General features: G+C 33.5%; 1 protein-coding gene across 5 annotated transcripts in view; it reads left to right on the forward strand.

Annotated features, from left to right (window-relative positions):
* The window catches only part of LOC122268406 (basic helix-loop-helix ARNT-like protein 2), a 69,569-nt gene that overhangs the window by 24,676 nt on the left and 24,630 nt on the right, over nt 1-20,263 (forward strand). For 3 of the 5 annotated variants that reach the window (XM_087151997.1, XM_087151996.1, XM_087151995.1), the window contains exons 9-11: nt 2,060-2,166; nt 6,663-6,813; nt 17,381-17,685. In XM_087151997.1, the coding sequence (XP_087008123.1) occupies nt 2,060-2,166; nt 6,663-6,813; nt 17,381-17,685 (563 nt within the window). Of the gene's footprint in view, nt 1-2,059; nt 2,167-6,662; nt 6,814-13,029; nt 13,212-17,380; nt 17,686-20,263 lie in introns of those variants that run through there. The other 2 variants (XM_087151998.1, XM_087151999.1) reach the window with 2 other exon arrangements.

The following is a 20,263-nucleotide window of genomic DNA, read 5'->3' on the forward strand; positions in this document are numbered from 1 at the left end:
TTTTTCTTTTAGATAACTGTGTTTTAACAAAAGACGCTCACCTCGCAAAAAAAAAAAATAAAAATAAGCAGCTAACAGTTCAGAAGTTTTTGATACTACGTCTCAACCATGGTAAAGTTTCTAGCCATTTCTGATCAAAAGTAGTTTTATGTTTAGTACTTTTACTTTAGATTTTTCGCCTTCAGTTTCTAAAGAATTGCACTTATTCGAAATAGCATCTTCATTATCCAGAATTTAAATTCCTGGAATGCTAGACAAAGAATTTTCTTCTGTTTGCATTTAAGTTTGGAGCATGAAGTTGTATATGGAATTTCAAGTGAGATAGTTTATCTAAATTTTGGACAGGTAACTAGGAAACTATGAGTCGAATTTTTCTGCCTGTTGCATTTTATAGAAGCACCAGAAATATCGATTGTACTTTACATATACTTATTCCTCGCATTGTTCCTCCAATACTTGAAGTTGCCAGCATCCATTAATTTCAGACAGTATTTCAGATAAAGATAGCGTATCTAAATTTTGATCAGACAACTGGGAAATTGCAGTACTGTTTTTTTCCTTTTTTTTCTTCCTTTTATAGAAAAATGCGTCTCTTTTTCATATTATTCCACTCTTCAACGGTTTTTGTGAAGTCACATTTACCATTTAATTTTAAATCACTAACTTGTGCAACTTTCAATCGATTTCTGTAATTTGTAATCACAAGTTTAAGAAAATATTTATTCAACTGCATTTGAAGTTTATATTATAGATGTGAAGTTTTTGTATGGACAGAACATTACGATGAATATCACTTTTTGCAATATAAAATTTTTTGAGATACTGTGCTAATTCTATTATCTACGTATTTCCATTCAGAGATAGCTTAGTTTCTTCTGGAACTTTTCTAAGGTCCGAAATTCCCAAATTAGGGATGATTTCTAAAGTTTCCAGTCTTGTTAAAACATTCGTATATTTAAAAATAGACTACTTTCAGTTATACTTAAAGCTACAATAATAAAATTAATAACATTATAATTAACATAATGCAGCATTAAATAAAATAATATACATTGAAAATAATGTAAATTGAAAATCATGTATACAAAAAATAATTAAACTTTTGTTTTTAATACCTGACAAATAAAAAAAAATTTCAAAGATTAACTAAAAAATAACATACAAAATTACATAGTTTTGTTTTGCTCTACTAATGCGTTGAGTATGTACTTGTTAAACTTTCGATAGTCATACTCAATAACTCATAAGCTGTCTGTAGATATTGTTTTTTTTTTTTTTTTTTTTGATCTTCGTCGAATAATAAATAGTATTTTTTAGCTTTCTTAAGAGAGAAATTGCTCTCTTCAGGGAAGATTGTTGCAGAGATTGATGGATGCCAATAAACATTGGTTCAACAACAATAAACAAAACAAAACATGAAATATGGCATTACTCTAAAAAAATAATTAATGAAACAATAACTCTTAAACCTAGTGACTAGTGCAGTACAGCCATTTCTGGCTCTTGTGCCAATAAACTAACCAACCATATACTTTATGCCACCGTATTTTCCAAAAAGTGTACTACTTTTTTCATCAATACTTGAATGTTCTGAAAACAGCAAACTTTTGTGTAGCTTCATTCAACGGTTTATAAATTAGATGAACTTTATAATAGCAATCTAATGAAGCAATGGTAGTGTTGTTGATGTGTAAATTTATTTAAAAGTCAACTCGGAGCTTTTGTTCTATGAAACCCAAGATTTAATTGAGTTTTGTTGATGAGCCACATATATAACTGGGGATTTTACCATTGTCATGTATGCATAATCTTTTTCGGCATCTTCACTAGTAAAACTAGTTTGTATATAGTATTTTCTCTTCGGTTTTTATTCAAGAATTTTATGTAAAGCTCAAAGTTACTTTTTGTAAGCATTCAGTGCTTCTGCTGAAAAATACAGAAATTTTTATATGAATAAAACTTTAGTATAAAGCCATTTACATTAGTTAATATCTGGGTTATTTAAATTGATGAATTGCTTTAATTTTTTTTTTTTTTAAATTTTATCTTTCTTTCATAGAATATCTACTATAACTGGACATATGCCTCATGAAGTGACTGGATTTAATGCTTACAAATTTATTCACACTGAAGATACATCTGTTACTTTATTTGCTCATCATCTCAGTAAGTTAACAATAATTTGTTTTAATTTTTTTTGTTCATTTTTTTTTAAACTGAAAAAGAGGGCAGATATACCATTGCAGTTTTGTATAAAAAAAAAGAAAACTGAACTTTTATCACAATAACACATCATTTATATTAACAAATCTGGCCTCTCACAGGCTTTAATGCCTAATCTCAGGCCTACAAAGTATTTTCTATGCCTTTTATCATTATAAATGTATGATTTGGAGAACCCGTGCATAACTTGCATACAGCCCTCAAAACTTTCCTCCAGATCAGCTACTTTACTTTTTTCTTCAATATTTTAAAAGGTCTATTGAACCGAAAGAAAAAACATTTATAAATAATTTAATAATATAGCTTTTTAACTAACTAATCATTTACAAAATTTTGCATTTACAAAGTATATGATAGCTTAATTCATACTAAAGTATCTAATTTGAGTAATATTTTAAATTTTTCTTTTTGAAACATGAAGTTCTTTGTTGATAGTTTTCCTGTGTAAAAGTTTGGCGTTTGTTTCTTACTGTTCCAGAAACTCAGTTTTGTGCTTTGTAGTGCTGCGATATTTCAGATCAGAAGTCTTTCATTCTTTTGAAAGGATACATAAAAATGGTGTTAAGTCAGTTAGGAAAAGTTATACCTGTGTGTTTGTTAAATTAAACCTGGGAATCTTAATCATTCCTCGCCAAAATACGACCCCTGAGAAGATATTTCAAATCACTTCGCTGGATTGGGCTTTCCTCCAAGGAACAACATCCTTCCTGGGCTTCTTTCCTTTTTGGGTTGGCACATTGGGGGAGGGAGTTGCATCAGAAGACCTAGGTCTCTTCGCTCCGCCACTCGCCGCAATGGCCCTCATTTTCCTTAACTTCTTTTTCCGGCTCTTGGACAATCCAGTGGCGCCAGACACACTGTCTCCTGAGTGCGTCTGGAGACCAGAGACTCCTACAGAGGAAGGGCCTGTGCCTTTGGACACCTCACCAGATTTCGAAGTAGACTGCAAAGCAGCGGTATTAGCACTGGGCTCACCCGAGGGCTTACCATGTGATACTGGAGATTATAAAAGAACTTTTTGAACAAGAACCTCTGCCTAATTCCTGAACGCATCCCTTGTTAACCGGCGCGACGGATGATGCCATATCCAAAGCTTTACTTTCGCTCATCATGTTGGTTGCCTGCCATTTAGTTTCCCAGTGAGGGGTATCCAGAGGGCACTGCTTGCGGCAGGCATTACCCCCCACCTGCTGTTTTCCACATTACCTCAAAAACTGAAGGGGGAAAAAATGACAAAACTAAATCAGAAATACAGTAAGTGCTTGAAATAATGATGTTTTTTAATATTTAATCATTTGATGTTTCAGTTTTGATTTTATTAAGAACAAATAATTAAAATCAAATTTGTTTCATGTCATATTATAAGTAAAACAAATAGACTAGTATCCAGGCATTTTTTTTTAACCACTTCCCTTATTATCCTGAGGTTACTCAGGCATAGAAGAATTTGTCATTTGTTTTATTACGTTTTTACTCTGCTGTAATTGGAGTCATGTCAAGTTTTGTTTGAGAGTTTCGTAGTTAATTGTGGGACTACACACGAGTTTGTGTGATTGTAAATATAAAAAAAGTGGTGTATCACTTCACTAGCATTTGTAAAGTACCGTAATTTTTGGAAGAAACGCCGCACCTATTGTAAACGCCGCACTCGCGATAATGAGACTTAAAAGAAGAAAAAATCATGGTAAACGCCGCACCCATAATAACAATTTAGCAGCAGAAATGAGTATGTAACATTAATTCCTCATAAATACTACTAATGTTTTAAATTAAAATTTATAAATATATAATTACAATAAATTCAAGAATGTAATCTGTTATTGTATATTTTGGACAAACTGCTCAGAACAACATGTTACAATCGGCATCTTTAGATAAAAAATTTAAGTAACTACATTTATATTAATTTAATATAAATGATTTTTTTACATTACTACATATTTACATTTTATAATTATTTTTTTTAAATTTTATTTATTTTTTGGAAATATACCTCTTTTATTTAACTAAGAAGATATTAGTTTATAAGTGGCACCCGTAACAATGATGTAGCGGAAAAAATTAAATATATTAAATTAATGCTTTATAAATATTACTAAAATTAAAATATAAATTAAAGTATAAAATGTGTAGTCTAACAAAAGCAAGAATCTGTTATTAAACACTTAGGACAAACTGCTCAAAATAATATTTTTACAATCGGTAATTGCTGGTGGTGCCATCTCTAGGTTAAGATTATATAACTGACTTACATTGCAACATATCTACATTTTACAACTTAAGTGGGTCACATTCACTTAGCACGTTTTTTAAAGTGGGTCGCATCCACTTAAAATTTAGGTTCACTCAAACCCTTTAAATTAAAACCTATTTTTATAGTGTCCGGAGAAATTGCTTTCCAAGCTTCTGAAACCCATCGAGCTACTTCTCCATATGAAGCTCTTTTCAAATTTCCGTTTTTTGTGTACGAGTGATTTTCGCCAGCCATCCATGCCTCCCAAAGTTTTCTCATGTGGCTTTTGAAACTTCTATTTACTGTTAAATCCAGCGGCTGGAGTATTTTTGTTAGCTCACCTAGGATAACAGCTAAAGAAGCTGAAGCTTTTTTTCTTCCTTTTTCATCGAGTCCAGCAAATGTGCCTGCATTGAATCCATCACAAGAATGCCACTTGGCTGGGAAAATGACCCTTTTCTTTTACGCCAGACTTCATTAATCCAGTCGAGCATTATTTTCTCGCACATCTAGCCCTTCTCGTTGCATTTTCTGACGACGTCACTTGGGAAAATTTCCTTAGGCAACGTTTTCCGCTTAAAAATCAGCATCGGTTTTAATTTTTCGCCATTAGCAGCACAGGCAAGCACACAAGTGAGGGATGTTTTTTCGTGACCAGATGTAGCAATTGAAACTGTTTTATCACCGGTTTTATTTACTGCTCGGTTGGGTGGGCAATCGCACCTCGACGGAACTTCGTCCATCTTGACGATTTGGTATTCTTTAATTCTTTTCTGAGCTCTTAAATCCTTAATATAATTCAAAAAGGATTCTTTTTTTTTCTTTTCAGTCATCTGGAAGACTTTGGCCAATCGTTGTATTTCTTTGCACAGATAATTTCTTTCTTGTCATGAACCGATGACACCAATTTGGATTGCCGTTGAAATTGGAAATTCCTATGTTTGCAGATATCTTTTTGGCTTGTAGACGAATTTTAATGGTGGATACATGAAGCGTTCAAAATCCATCTTGTGTTGTTCAAAAATCCACTTTTCTAAAACATCTTCTAGCTCAGGCCAGCGCACAGTTCCACTTTGTCTTGCCCTTTTCATTTTCGGCATGTTTTCTAGGCTTTCTTTTTCCGACAGCCATCGGCGAATGCATCTCTCATCTACTTCAAATTCTCACGCTGCTGCACAATTTCCTATACTTTCAGCTTGTTCAATAACTAACAGTTTGAAAGCAGCTGTATAACTCATATGTCTTTTAGGATATTATATTATAGTATGAAAAAATATTATCAAATATTAAAAAGAAAACTTTCCGCAATTTAATTTCTCTACACTATGCAAAGCAGGTTGTAACAAAATGAGAAAAAATGTGAAAGATCTATCAACCACGTGGTTTGACCAGAACTAGATAGAGATCAACCCACTTTCTTTAAGGGGTGGTGGGTTAGCAATAGTGGCACCATCTTCTGCTATAATTTGCAACTATTTTTATTAAAATTTTTATTTTCTCTTTGAAAAATGTAAAATTTATTTTTAAAATATAGTAAACACTGCTCTTAAAATTTTAAAACTTTTAAACTCGTAAACGCCTTGGTGTTTCTTCCATAAATTACGGTATCACTTTTGTCCCTTGTTTTAAAAACTATCAAAGACTAATATTTAACTTTTTTCATGTACCCTAGATAATCCAGGATAGTAAATTGATGGTTTTTTAAACATAAAAAAATTAAATTTTTAACTTAAAGCTTGTGTATTAAGTTTTGTTTTTGTTACTTGTATGAATACTTGTATGTTACTTGGTCATGAATAAAAAAAAAAAAAATATAAGTTAATTTTTTACTTTTAAAAAAAATAGGTAAAGGAAGTGGTTAAGGATAATAAATTATATGTATGATTTTTTTAAGTGCAAAATAAAACATCAAAGATTTTTATCTATGTTCATTTAATGATATAAGTCAATAGTACTAATCCTTCAGTGATGTTTTAAAATAAAAATCAGTTATTGAAGGAATATTGTATTCGCCCAATATGAAAGTTTTTAGGCCAATGAAAGGTTTATTAGATATTTATTATTTTAAATTCTACTCTAAGGAAAATAATTTGCTTTATAATGTTTTTATTTTTAAAGTACTGTAATGCATAGAAGTAATATTTTCTTAAGATAAAAGACAAAATAAGCTTTCAATTATATAGAATTACTTTCTTTTCCTTTTTAGTGTTTTCTAGTGATAAAGGTACTGGCATGATAGTATATCGTTTGCGCACAAGAGACGACAAATATGTATACCTAAAAACTGTTGGCTGTTTACAGTATGATAGCTGTACATCTCAAGTCGATCATTTTGTTTGTGTCAATCAACAACTTGGGTAGGATCTATTTATTGTTAAATTTTTATTTTACATTAAAAGATTGCTTAGCTTTTTTTTATTAACTTAAGTATATTCATAGTCATAAAGGATTAACTTCTTGACAATAGAAAATATGTAATTAAATTTTATTGGAAATAAATTTCATAATTACATATAAAACAATTAAAAACTCATAATGGCCTCTATTTGTTACAAGGGTCAGTGGAGAAACTTTCTTATTTATTACAGATAAGTTTTCAGTCGAAATGTCTTATTTTTAGGGCCAAATCCAATGGGGTCCACTAGTATGCATATATTTTAAGCTCACTTCTTCTTTTTTGGAATTTATGCCTAAAATTGTAGCATAATAAAAGTTACTAATTGTGTTCTTTTTGCTACTAACTGCAGTAGAAAATGATACTAAAACATAGTCTCTTACAAGGTCGGTTGTCTGCATGATCTGAGTGGGTGATGGATCTACTTCTTGAGTAGCAGTGAACTTTTACAGTAGTAGTACTTTTTTTGAATTAGATTTTGCAGTCCTTCCAATTAACAGATTTGTAGCGTTGCTCACTTGAAAATGGTAAAGAGATATTTGATTAGCAATATTTGATTGGATGTCACATACAATGGTTTAATTGCACAACTTACGTTCATAATGCAGTTGAAGAAATCCAGAGCGGAGTTTACCACTACTTTCTTGGATTTTACCTGATGCCAAACTTTTGACTTTATTAGCCCTCCAATGCCATCTACTGCATCTTTTCCATGGGAAGTAGCAAAGAAGTTCCACTCACAATTTAATTGAAAATTTTCCTGAAAGAAGCACAAGTTCAAAATTGTATACTTATTTTTGAATTGTGCCTCGCAGGCATCGAAAAAAATCTTTGTTCTTCGTAGCTGAGGATACTAAATTTTTAAATCCGATAAAATAGCATTTAAAAATGCCCATACAGCATATTTATCATGCTGAAGTTCGTTGCTTACTACCACAAAAGATCGAATAATATCTTTTAGCCATGCACAGCATGTGAATATCGTAATTTGTGGATGAGTCCAGTGCGCACTTTGGATTTCATCCTGAGACACTCTACTGTAGTTCTCAGCAAAGTCCACTTGAAGTATCACTTCACGATCCTCAAAACCTCATTCATTTACCTTTAATTTGATATATTATATGTTACAATTAAGACATTGAAATTTCAACCCTCATGTCCACTTTTACATGGAAATGCTCTATACGCTTTAAACAATAGATAGAGACATTAAAAATGAAACAGAGACGAAAAGTAGCTTAAAATAATAATATATTTATATCAACACAATTATATGTTAACTAAATTATTTCTTAAACATGTAAAAAATTGTAAGTTGTTTCATAGATTTCATTCTATGATTACTTATTTTTTCTTTCACTTTACAGAGTAACATTAACTCATGTTCATCAACAATGTCTCTTTGCTCCAAACCTTTAAGAACACTGTCCATATTTCTTAACATTTCATCCAGCGAAACTGATCTTTCTTTCTTTGGAGTATCCATTTCTGTATCGCTGTCGTTTTGTTTATGGTCATTACTCAAAACTGGCCTTTTTTATTTCGTTATTGTAACTCATTACCTCCTTGAGAAGTTCATTGATTTCAAGTTTTAAATTTTGAACTTTTGAAAATTTTAATTCTTCAAAATCATTTTTAAAGAACATTGTAGAAAAGGTAGCAGATTCTGCCAACCATGTCGCAAAGTTTCAGGCGTAACATTCCATATATTTGCGACACAGTAAAGAGAATCTTTTATGTCAAACTCTTTTAAAAATTCTGTGATCTTGCTCTGATTGATAGAACGTAGCATTTTTCTCCAAAATGTCTTTTTTATATTTACATTTTAAGAATCTTAATATTCCTTTATTCATCAATTGAATAAGCGAAGTAAAATTTGGTGGTAAGTACATTACCCGAACTCCTGATTTAGATGAAATTTCAGCTAAAGGATGCGCTGTACAATTATCTAAGACAAGGATAATCTAAGTATCGCTCAGAAGCCCAGCAGCATTGCAATGAGCTCAAGCTTTCGGAACAAAATTATTGTTAAGCCACTCTTCAGTCAATTCTTGCGTAATCCATGCAGGTTTGTTTGCTTTGTACACAACAGGTAGACTGAATGTTTTTCAATACTCGAGGTCTCGCTCTTTTGCTGATTACCATCAGCTTGTGGCAATAAGATCCAGAAGCATTAGCACGAGCCAACACAGCCTCTACTTTATATCTTTCACTTCGGATGGATTGCTTTCATCTGCGGTGGCTATGGTTTTTCTTGGAATATAGTGGCAGAGAAGAGCAGCTTCATCAGCATTATATATTTGATTGAAAGATAAATAATTTTCAGCAACAAATTTGGCAGCTTCAACGTCAGATAATGCCTTTCCCCCTCAAATTCTTAATTATTCTATTCCGTTTTTTAAACCTATCGAACCATCCTGAAGAATTATCAAAAGGCGTTTCTATACTCAAGTCTTTGTGGTAGAGCCTCGTCTATGCCACAATAATTGCGCCAGTCAAAGGCACTTTCGCACTTCTTCATTGTTGTACCCATTATATTATTCAAATCTTCGTTGTTATCATTGCATATCGTTTTTCTTTTATCCATCTCTAAAGGTATATTACTTTTTGTGAAAAACTGCTGTACTTTTTCCTTCTGTTTAATTAAATCATAAATAGTGGATTTATCGAGTTCATATTCTATGCAAATATTAGCCACTGAAGTTCCAGAGTCATATTTCCACATTGACTTATTAATGAAATTAAAATTGAAATGACATTAAAATTGAAACGGAATTATGCTTCCTCTTCTTCGAACTTTCGACATGATTTCTTGATCGGTAATGAAGTCTCTTTGTTCTAGTCATTTAATACCATTTTTCAAATGCATAACTAGATTGTCAGTAGAAATCCGTTCTTCTGCTGGTTCTTCTTCGCTGTCCACACTTTCAGTATCACTGTCCTGTTTGTTCAAGCTATATTTTTGATTTCCTCGTCTGTTAATTGAGGCACAGTTGGGGCATCTTCATCCAACTTTTCACTGTCACAATAACTTTTGATGTATTGTAATAATTCTTTCACGCTATCTTTCTTTTTGTTTGGAAACAATGACAAGCTCGTCCTCATCATTACCAAAAAAAAAAAAAAAAAAAGTTGATGGCCAAATGTCCTTCCAAGCATTTTTAAGGGTTTTCTGGTCGACTTCTTCCTACACTTTTGCTATGTTCCTTATTGCAGTCTTTATGGAATAAAACTTCACAAAATCTTGTAATATTTGACCAGCATCGACCTTAGGAATTGAGTTTTGTATTTGAACTTGAAGGACCTCATTATACCGTTATCCATAGGCTGCAAAATTGAAAGCAGTTAGGTGGTAAAAATACAACGGAAACATATGCCCTTTCCATTATTAATGGTATTTTGTGGGCAGAGCAAATGTAAAGGATTAGAAGTGGCTTTTTCTCTTCCAAGCTAATCGATAGAAAATGTTTTCTTACTTGCGGCACAAAATAGTTATCCAGCTATTCTTCTATGAGTTGCTGTATCATCCATGCTTTTTGATTGGATTTATAATTGACGGGTAACATTTTAAATTCCTTTGGGACGCAAGGGCAAGCACTTTCCCCGATTGCAAATAATTTGCATTTGTGCGTACCCGCTGCCTTTGCACATGCCATAATAGTCATTTAAAGTTTTTTAACCATCCAGTACTGTAGCTGCACTCCTCTTGATTGCCCATTTCTTCATGAAAAATCTTTGCTTGGGCCATTAACGTTGGTCCTGTTAACGGTATGCCTTCACTACAGCATTGTCATACCCACTGAATCATAACTTTATCATGATCCTCGTTTTTGGCATTTCGAATATATTTCCGATCTTTCATTGCAAGAGGTATGTCAGTTTGAAAAATCGTCAAACTGTTTCTTTTTCTGTTTTTTGGTATCGTACACAGTAGACTTTTCTATTTTATATTCCTCATACAACTTAGATACTGAAGTGCCCATGTCTAATTTTCTCAGCAATTCCACTTTTTCTTTAATGGATAAAAAAAAACATTCTTTCTTTTTTTTTTTTTATACGGAAGTGAAGATATCGTGAGTAAAATAACATCACTAAGATTTTAAGCATCAGTTTTATTTTGTCCTGGGATGATCAACTTTTTTGAAACCATTTATCACAGCTTCTTTTTTTTAACAGCTTTCCAAGCTTGGGTCACCCATGCGGCGACATCCTCCTAACTTTCACAATCTGCAGTCCGGATATAGTGTAGGAGTGGATACCACGCTCCATCGGATTCTCCCACTGCCGCCTTACTCCTTGCTTGAAAACCCCTTTGAAAGTCTGGTCAAGAGGTTGAAGTATCTTCGTTAGGCCACCGTCAATGACAGCAAGTTCTTTGGGGGGGGAATTTTCCACACAAATCTTTAATAGATTCTTCTTTATGGGATCGTGGTGAGTCGAGGATCAGTAAACCGCATGGCTGGAAGAAAAGCACCTTTACGCTTCCTATACACCAAATACAGCCACTGCAGCATTATATCCTTGCACACAGCCCCTTTTCACTTGTTCTAATTATTATGTCTTTAGGAAAATCACCTTTTGGTATAGTTTATCTCTTGAAGATTTGCAACGCTGTAAGCTTCTCCCCCATTACGGAACATCCTAGCACACAGGTAAAGGACATTTTATCATGGTCTCTATGGCTCCGGATTTTGCCCCTGTTTTATCCACAGTCCTGGTGGGAGGGCAGTCAAAGGAAAGCGGAACCTCGTCCATGTTTATTAATTGATGTGTTTCGGGCTATGTTCCTCAAATTTTTTTTAATATCAAAAGTTAAGAAAGAACCCTTTTTTCTATTTTTCCCTTTTCCTTTTATTCCTTTTCCTTTTATTCCTTTTTTAACCCTTTTTTGGCGCACAGACAAATTCTTTCGCTTCATAATCCTGAAACAGCTATTCGGTCCTCCTGTGAAATCTAGAGTACCCATCTGGCTGGCAAACAAATTCGCCATTCGCAAACCATATACGAATCCACACTGTAGAGAGGGACAACTCTTTGGCCCTCCTCTACTCTTTAATTCATGCCATCTGGTTATCCTCCAGCACTGGCCACCCAACAGTGCTATTACGTTGAGCACGCTTAGTCTTGGGTAGTTGAGACAATACTTCCTCCGTATGCACCGTTCATCAACATTGAATTCTCGAACAGCACCCCGATTTCTTCAGCTTAATTACTGAGATCTTAAACTCAGCCGGTCTCAAACAGCTCAAAACAAGTTATATTGAAATTTAAATAAAACAAAAATATCAAAGAACGAAAAATATTAACAAAATGAAAACGCAACAGAAGATTAAGCAATAAAGGAAATAAGCTAAGGAAGAGGATGGTCGAACTCTTAAGATAGAAATCCGAGCAATGAAAAAAAGAAACCAAGAAAAGCACTCTCCCAAGCATTTAAAACAAATTTCTATATTCCCCTTTTCCTTCCCCTACATTCTCTTCTTAAATCAAACTTCAGAAAACAGCTCTTTTTTCTTTTTTTTTAAACTGACTCCACCTAGGATTGTGTATAATTCTCACACATTGCTTTTTCCCCTCTTCACTGACCTTCAGTTGAAAGTTTAAAATTCTTATTGAACATTTTAATTGTAAGAATACTTAAGGTCATCCCAAGCTCATCTGTACCATCCACCTGTTTCTAACAAGCAGCTAAAGAAAAAAGGGGAGTAGAGAGGCATCCCATGCTTACTGACACAACCATGACAAGTAGATGAGGCATATTTCCTTGAAGAAAACAGGTGTGGGGAAGCGTTAGTTTTACAGTGAAGGTCATCACTGGCACCACCCTGATTTTCTTCATTCATTCCTTTCTGATTCATGTTTCTCCACTCCATGCTGGTCCCCTACACTCAACTGCTGTTTCTATGGCAGAAGAGAAAAAGAGACTTTTGTTCTCTTGCAGATAGGGGTCTCCAGAAAGTGATTCTAAGAAAGGATAGGGGAAGGGGAAAGTTCCAGGTGTGTAGACCATTCTTTGGAGTAACATTAAACCTGAAAAAATAAATCAGAAGCACTAGTAGTAAAAATGATGATGAAATTTCCAGTGGGGCTTACATCTGTCTCAAGTTAGAAAGTGATAACATATTAAGCTGATATAATATTTATTATAATTCAGTTTAACTATAATAGTTTTTTTTAGGTTTGGGAAATATTGGGCTCACAGTATGTCTTTGAATTTTGTTTCGTTGACAAGCCAGACAGCAAAGAGTCCATTCGATTATGTCTTTTAACATTGATGAACAGATGAAGCTATCTTGTAGGAGATGCTTGGTGGCACGAATACCTGGAGGTGACATTGTGTAATGAGCAGAAGATTTTGAGGTTGTCTCCCATTTTTAAAGGTTTTTTAAATCTATCGATAAGTTATTGGAAGGGAGATTAAGTTTTAAGTTTCTCATCATTATTTTGGCAATCATCTAAGTTCTTAAGATCAGTTGTTGAAAAATTAAGTGCGTTTATTCTGAGAACATCTGCAACAGTGTTGTTTGAACCGGAAACTTGTCTGATATCCGTGTTAAACTGCGCGATAAAGTCTAAGTGCCGAAGTTAGATCCGAAAACAAGATTCAGGATTTTTTTAAAAGCAAAAACTGAAGGACGATGATCAGTATACAAAGTAAACTGTTGAGCTTCTAAAATATATCCGAAGTGTTTTGTAGTTGAGTAAATTGCTAACAACTCCCTGTAATTTTTATCTGTTGTGGTTAATATCTGAGAATGAAATGCTATTGGACGAATGTATTATTAAATTGTATGCATCTTGATACTCAAGAAAGAATCATGATGACTTAAAACTATGTTTAATAATCCAACAATAAAACGTAAGTATAATGAAATAACACACTAGCCAAAGGTAATCAGAAAAATAGCAGCAAACATCAACAAGTAAAGTTCTTATTATACTCTCTCTGAATCGAGATGGCAGCGTTACTATTCAGCAACTAAAGATTGTCGTTGTGGTTTCTTTAGTGAAGAAAGAGTGCGCCGGCTGGCACGACTACACATATTAACAGATTGAGATTTTGAAAATCCTCATTAAAAACTACAAGAAAAAAGATGGTCATATCCAAGATAATTCACTAATATTGTGGGCCGAGAAATGCGTAATTCGGAATTAGCGATATGTTATAATGGCGTAATAAAATATTGAGATTTAAAGAACCAAATAGAAATAAAATAGCAATGCATAGTTTCCAAACTAGCAATTATAAAACTGTATGGATTTGTCAAGAGATCTTTACTAATCAAGTGGGTCGAAATAAGATGTGATTACTTAAATGTGTGATTTGAAATTTGTAGTGTGCTTTAAAGTCATATTAAATCATTGATATTTTAAAAACTATGTAAGAAAAAGTAGCAATAACTGCCAAGAATGTTGTTGTCATAAAAAAAATGAGTAAAATAAAGAGTATTACTAAAATAATGATAAATGACTTCACTCGTGTTAAGTATTACGAGTACGCATAAGTAAACTGTAACAAATTAATAATGATACCGTAATTTCGCAGCGAAACGCTACCCTGGTATACATGCTGGGCTGGATTTTACTCTACCAAAGAAGGTATTGACTACAAATTTAACACATGTTCTAAATACGCATACATATATTAGTTAAATAAAAAACCTATAAAAGGATATTAAATATACAAAAAAATTTAAACAATCCTACTATATAAAATAGATTTCAATAACTTTCTAAGTAAATATTAAGCATTCTCTAATTTTAATTTGAAGTAACCATTAAAATATGAATTAAATAATTAATGTAACAAAAATCATTAAAATAAGTATTAAAATTTTTAGAAATAAACCGATCTTACTTTTAAATCAGCATTAAACGATAAATCCAAACAAATTTTGTGCAAAGAAAAACTAAAATTTATTCAGATATCAAATATAATCACATATAAATCCAGCGGCTCTCTGTATCCAAGCAAAATAAGTTTATTAGTTCATTGTTTATTTCGGGCTCATCCCCATCACTAACACTTTCATCACTTTCGGTTTCATTTCCCCCGGATATGAGTTCAGCTTTCTTGAAACCGTTTATCACTGTTTCTTTTTCACTGCTTTCCACGCTTGTGACACCCATACGGCGACCTCATCATAATTTGTCCTCGCATGTGTCCAGATTCAGTGCAGGAACTAGTACTAGTTATAACCTAGTTGACAAATTTTAAATTAGTTGTTTTAATTTTGGACAAATTGCTCATTTTAACCTAATTGCTCTCGTTTTATCAAAGTTATATGAATTTTAACCTAGATTTAGGCGCGGTATAGCCAAACCATGGCTCTTGCGCCAAAAATTTACATCAATCAATCAATCAATCAGTGCAGGAATGAATGCGGCGCTTCATCCAGTTTTCCCACAGCCGCCTCACTTCTTGTCTGAAAACCCCGTTGACAGGAAGGTCAACCTTTGTTAGGCCGCCGGGGATAGCAAGTTCTGTGGACAATTATTTTTTTTTTGCACAAAGCTTTGATAGAGTCCACTTTATGGGAGCGCAACGAGTCGAGGATTAATAATCCACGCGGCTGGAAAAAATCACCTTTCCTCCTCCGATATACCAAATCCAGCCACTGCCCCATCATATCCTCGTGCGTCCATCCCTATTCGTTGGCTGTAATTATCACGTATTGAGGAAAATTACCTTTCAGTATGGTTTTCCTTTTGAAGATCAGCAACGGGGCGGAACATCCAAGCACACAGGTGAAGGACATTTTTTCATGACCAGTGGTTACTGCCACAGATTTTGTTCCCGTTTCTTACACAGTCCTGTTTGGAGAGTAGTCAGAGGAAAGCAGAACCTCATCCATATTTATCATTTGTCTGTGATTAAGTCCACATTTCTCCATCATTTTAGATAAAAAAGAAGCCTTTTTTTCAATCCAATCAGAAGGCAATCGTTGACCTACTGTGGTTTTTTGTCTCACTGACAAGTTCTTTCTCTTCATGAATCTGAATCACCAATTCTGGCCTCCTTTAAAATCTGGAATTCCCATCTGGGAAGCAATTAATTTCGCTTGCACGCAAATTCAAACAGTAGAGAGGGACAACCTTTTGGCCCTCTGCTCCTTTATCCATGCCGGCAGGTTATCCTCCAGCACTGGCCACCCAACAGCGCCGAGCATGCTTCGGATGTACCATTCATCGACATCAAATTCTCGAGCAGCAGCCCGATTTCTAATTTCTTCAGCTCTTTTAATTGCTGAGAGCTTAAATGCAGCCGTATAACTTTTCCTCTTAATGGGAGGCATCTGAAATATATAACTTAAAAACAAGTTATACTGAAATTTAAGAAAAATGAAATAATAAAAAAAATTAACGAGACAAAAATATTAATGGAACAAAATATTAACAAAACAAAAACGCAACTGAAGATCGGAATTGAAGATTAAACGATAATAAAAATAAGCTAAGGACGAAGTTGATCGAACTCTTAAGGCAGAAATACGAGTAATGAAAAAAAAATCCAAGAAAAAGCGCTCCTCTTCCAAGCATTTAAAACACGTTTCTGTATTCCCCTTTTCCTCCCCCTACTTTCTCTTCTCAAATGAGACTTTGGAAAACAGCTCTTTTTTATTTACTGACTCCGTCTAGGAGGGTGTAAAATTCTCCCACATTGCTTCTTCCTCTCTTCACTGACCATCAGTTGAAAGTTAGAAATTCTTCTTGAATAATTTAATTGTATGAATATTCAAGTTCATCTCCAGCTCATTTGCACCATTCATTCATCAAACATTCACATGTTCTTAACAAGCAGCTGAAAAAAAGGGGAGTGGATGCTTACTGATGAAACCAAGAGACATATTTCCTGGAAAAAACGGGGAGGGGAGCGTTTGTTTCACAGTGAATGTCAGAATGTCATCACTGGCACCACATTGATTTTATTTATTTATTCCTTTCTGATTTATGCTTCTCCACTCCACGCCCATCCTCTACACTCAACAGCTGTTCCTATGGCAGAAGGGAAACACTGTCTGGAAACATGGGGGGTGCGTTGACCATTCTTTGTAGTAACAATAAGCATGAAAAAATAAATAAAAAGCACTAGTGACAGGTGGAAAAAATGATGAAATTTCCAGTGGGGTTTCTAAAAGGCAAATTTTTCTAAGGCTATATTTAAAAAAAAGTAATGCTACATAGGCTGCCCCGTTAGATATGCCTTCCTATTAAATTTTCAAGTTTTAAATCAACAACGCTGTGGCGTGTCTCCGCGAAATTACGGTAATAATAATTTAAATAAAAAATTTTCAAAATATTTAAAATTTATCGTAAATTGATATTTGGTCCCAGCATCGTTGATTCTCAAAAGGGTGTGTAACATAAAATCTTAAACTTCTAATTTCCAAAATTTTTACAGCTTATTTTGAAATTGTGTGTTCTCATGCCTGATAAAAACTAAAACAAACCAAAAATACAGTGGATTTTTAGTTCTGTTTCATTGAGCATTTTGTCATCGGCCACTTATGTTCACTTTTTATTTTCAGTGATATGGAAGGCAAATCACAGCTAAAATATTTCACTGATCAGTATATTCCCCATATTAAAGGAAACTCTACTTCATCTCTATTTGAGTCAGTGAAAGCTCTTCAGATGTCAAGTAGTAAAACTTCTCCTGCACAAAATGGTAACAACATGTCTACTCACAAAAATACTAAAGTTGTAACAAAAGAGTTAGATGTGATCTCATGCCAAGACAGTGGACACAGCAATGCAAACACTATCATCATAGATGATTCTAGACAGTCTGAAATTTCAAGCTCAGAGTTCATCCAGGGAGATAGCTTATTGGGTAATTCTGATCCAACTTTTATACTAAAATATCCTTTCTTGTCTGTAAAATGTGATGACAGCCAGTTGTCTGAAAATAGTAACGAAAAATGTATAAGCGAAATTTCGGTTATGGGAAATAATTGTGATAACAAATCAGTATTAAATTCTAAAGATGATAATATATTAGCCACTCTGTCTCCGAATATCACCCTGCAAAATTTATCAGCTGTAAACAGTATTAATGGTAGTGGTGTCAAAATTCATGGCAAGTTAATTGAAGAACATGATGATAATGTAATTCCATCTAAAACTGTTGAGATTTCTTCTCCTTTCTTTAGTTTATGCCCAGTAAATCATTCCAACGGTACTAATGAAAACTTAAAGCTAGACAATTTAAATGTCCGTCATGTAAGTGAATATGATAATAACAGTGAAAGTGATGTTTTTTTGCGTAATGACCGTTCTAATGAATCTTTGCACAGTGAAATTTAAAACAGTATATCCAAAGACAGTTTAGATGTTTTCTCTGATGTTTCTAATCTCTCAAAGGATTTATCTTTATTCTGAATGCATCTAAAACAAAATACACAATCAAGCACCCTAGACTCTGATATTTCCGCCCTTTAAGGAAAGATTTGAGTAATTAAACTTTTCAAGGGACAGATAATTCCACAATGCAGTTAGTTAAGTAGATTTTAGAAAGAAAAAAATGAAGATTTTAAAGAAATATTAATCTCTAACAGTAATTTATCACCTTTGTTAAGTTCGAACCTTCTTCATGAGAATAGCAGTTCTTCCCTCTCATCCTCATGTACTGAGTGGAATGATTCTTTACAGCCACAAGATATATTGCTAGGCAAGTACATTTTGTCTGTCATTCGATTGATTAACTGATTTGAAATCCTGAAGTATTTTATTTGTACCTCTTGATCGTCATTAAATAGCTTAGTATGATAGTTTCCAACTTGATGTAGGAGTGCAATGTAGTATTAATGTATGTTGTGTTGCATTCTGTTCTTTTTCTTTAAGCAAATTAATTAAGTTTCAAATAATTGAAACAATCATGCTGATCCCCCAGTAAAAAGATAAGCTTAAAAACATGGTTTAAAAATGAGTTCATAAATTTGCACCTGGAATTATATATAAATTGATAACGTCTGCTAATAAAATTTCTAGAGCTAGAACATATCGCATACGTGCTCTTTTGATCAGAATAATTCAACAACTTTTCCTTTCTCATCGTCATCAGTTTTCTCATTATGTTCCGATATATACTGATGGCTCAAAATCTCCTGGATATGTTGGCTGTGGTGTCATCATTGCTGACGTCACAAACAGCTACCGAATTCCTGATATATGCTCCGTTTTCACTGCTGAAGCTGTTGCTATTTTATTAGCATTACGACTAATTTCTACACGCTCTTCTCGGAAGTACTGTATATATTCCGATAGTATGAGCGTTTTGAGCCAATTAGAAAAGTTTCACTGTGATACTCATCCAATTTTATGTTTCATTATTCGTTAACTACTCTTCAGAAGAAGGGATTTGAAATTTTATTTTGCTGGGTACCAAGTCATGTTGGTATTCCAGGTAATGAACTAGCTGACTCAGCTGCACGATCTGCCACATCTGTTTTAACATTGTCCGTACCCTTCTCTGACATGAAACTACATGTTCGAAAAATTGTAAAATCATTATGGCAAGAACAATGGGACCTCAAAGTTTTTAATAAACTCCACAGCATCAAATCTGATTTGGACCATTTCCCAGTACTTCGATTGCGTAGAGCAGATGTAAAACTAACCCGTCTTCGAATTGGTCATACCCGGTTGACACACCTCCATTTGTTGCTAGGAGAACCCGCTCCTCAATGCCATGGTTGTAACGTTCCTCTCACAATTCATCATATTTTAATAACATGCCCATGTTTTAACCAGTATCGGTTAACATATTTTGGAAGTTCTATTTTATGCATGCAAGATTTGTTAGATAATATTCATCATCCAAACATTTTTGCGTATTTACGTGCTCTTGGTATTTTTAACTGTATATAAATGTTTTAATACATTTGCAATTTTATTCACTTTACTTACTTCATGTATTTTATTTGATATTCACACTTTTATCTGATTTTATTCATGCCTTTTACCTGATTTTATTCATCAACTCATACAATTTTATCAGTTATAATTATACGAATAACTAAGTGTTGCACGCATCATGTCTTATGAACTGTTTTTACCGTATTGTTTGGCGCAGCATGTCCTCTTTTGGACTTTGTGCCACTAAACCCTACATTCAATCCAATCCAATCCTTTGATCAGAATAAATAAGGGAAAAAAAGTAAATTTTCACCAACAAATGTTTATGTTTATTTGTTCTTTATACAGGGATTGTTTTCTAATTGAATTCTGTTCTTGAATATGATACATCAATCTAAATATTTTATAAGAACCAAGTTGTAGGTGCGATATAGCTACAACTGGTTCTTGCGCCAATAACTCCCAACTATTCTCGAATATAAAGAGATTTTTGTTTCTATAAATGTTTTTGAAAAAATAATAAGGATTAAGAATAATATATTACTTACTATTTG

Source organism: Parasteatoda tepidariorum, chromosome 9 (assembly GCF_982258835.1).
Source record: "Parasteatoda tepidariorum strain Cologne lab strain chromosome 9, Ptep-v5.0, whole genome shotgun sequence".
In the NCBI taxonomy this organism is placed as follows: Eukaryota; Metazoa; Arthropoda; class Arachnida; order Araneae; family Theridiidae; genus Parasteatoda; species Parasteatoda tepidariorum.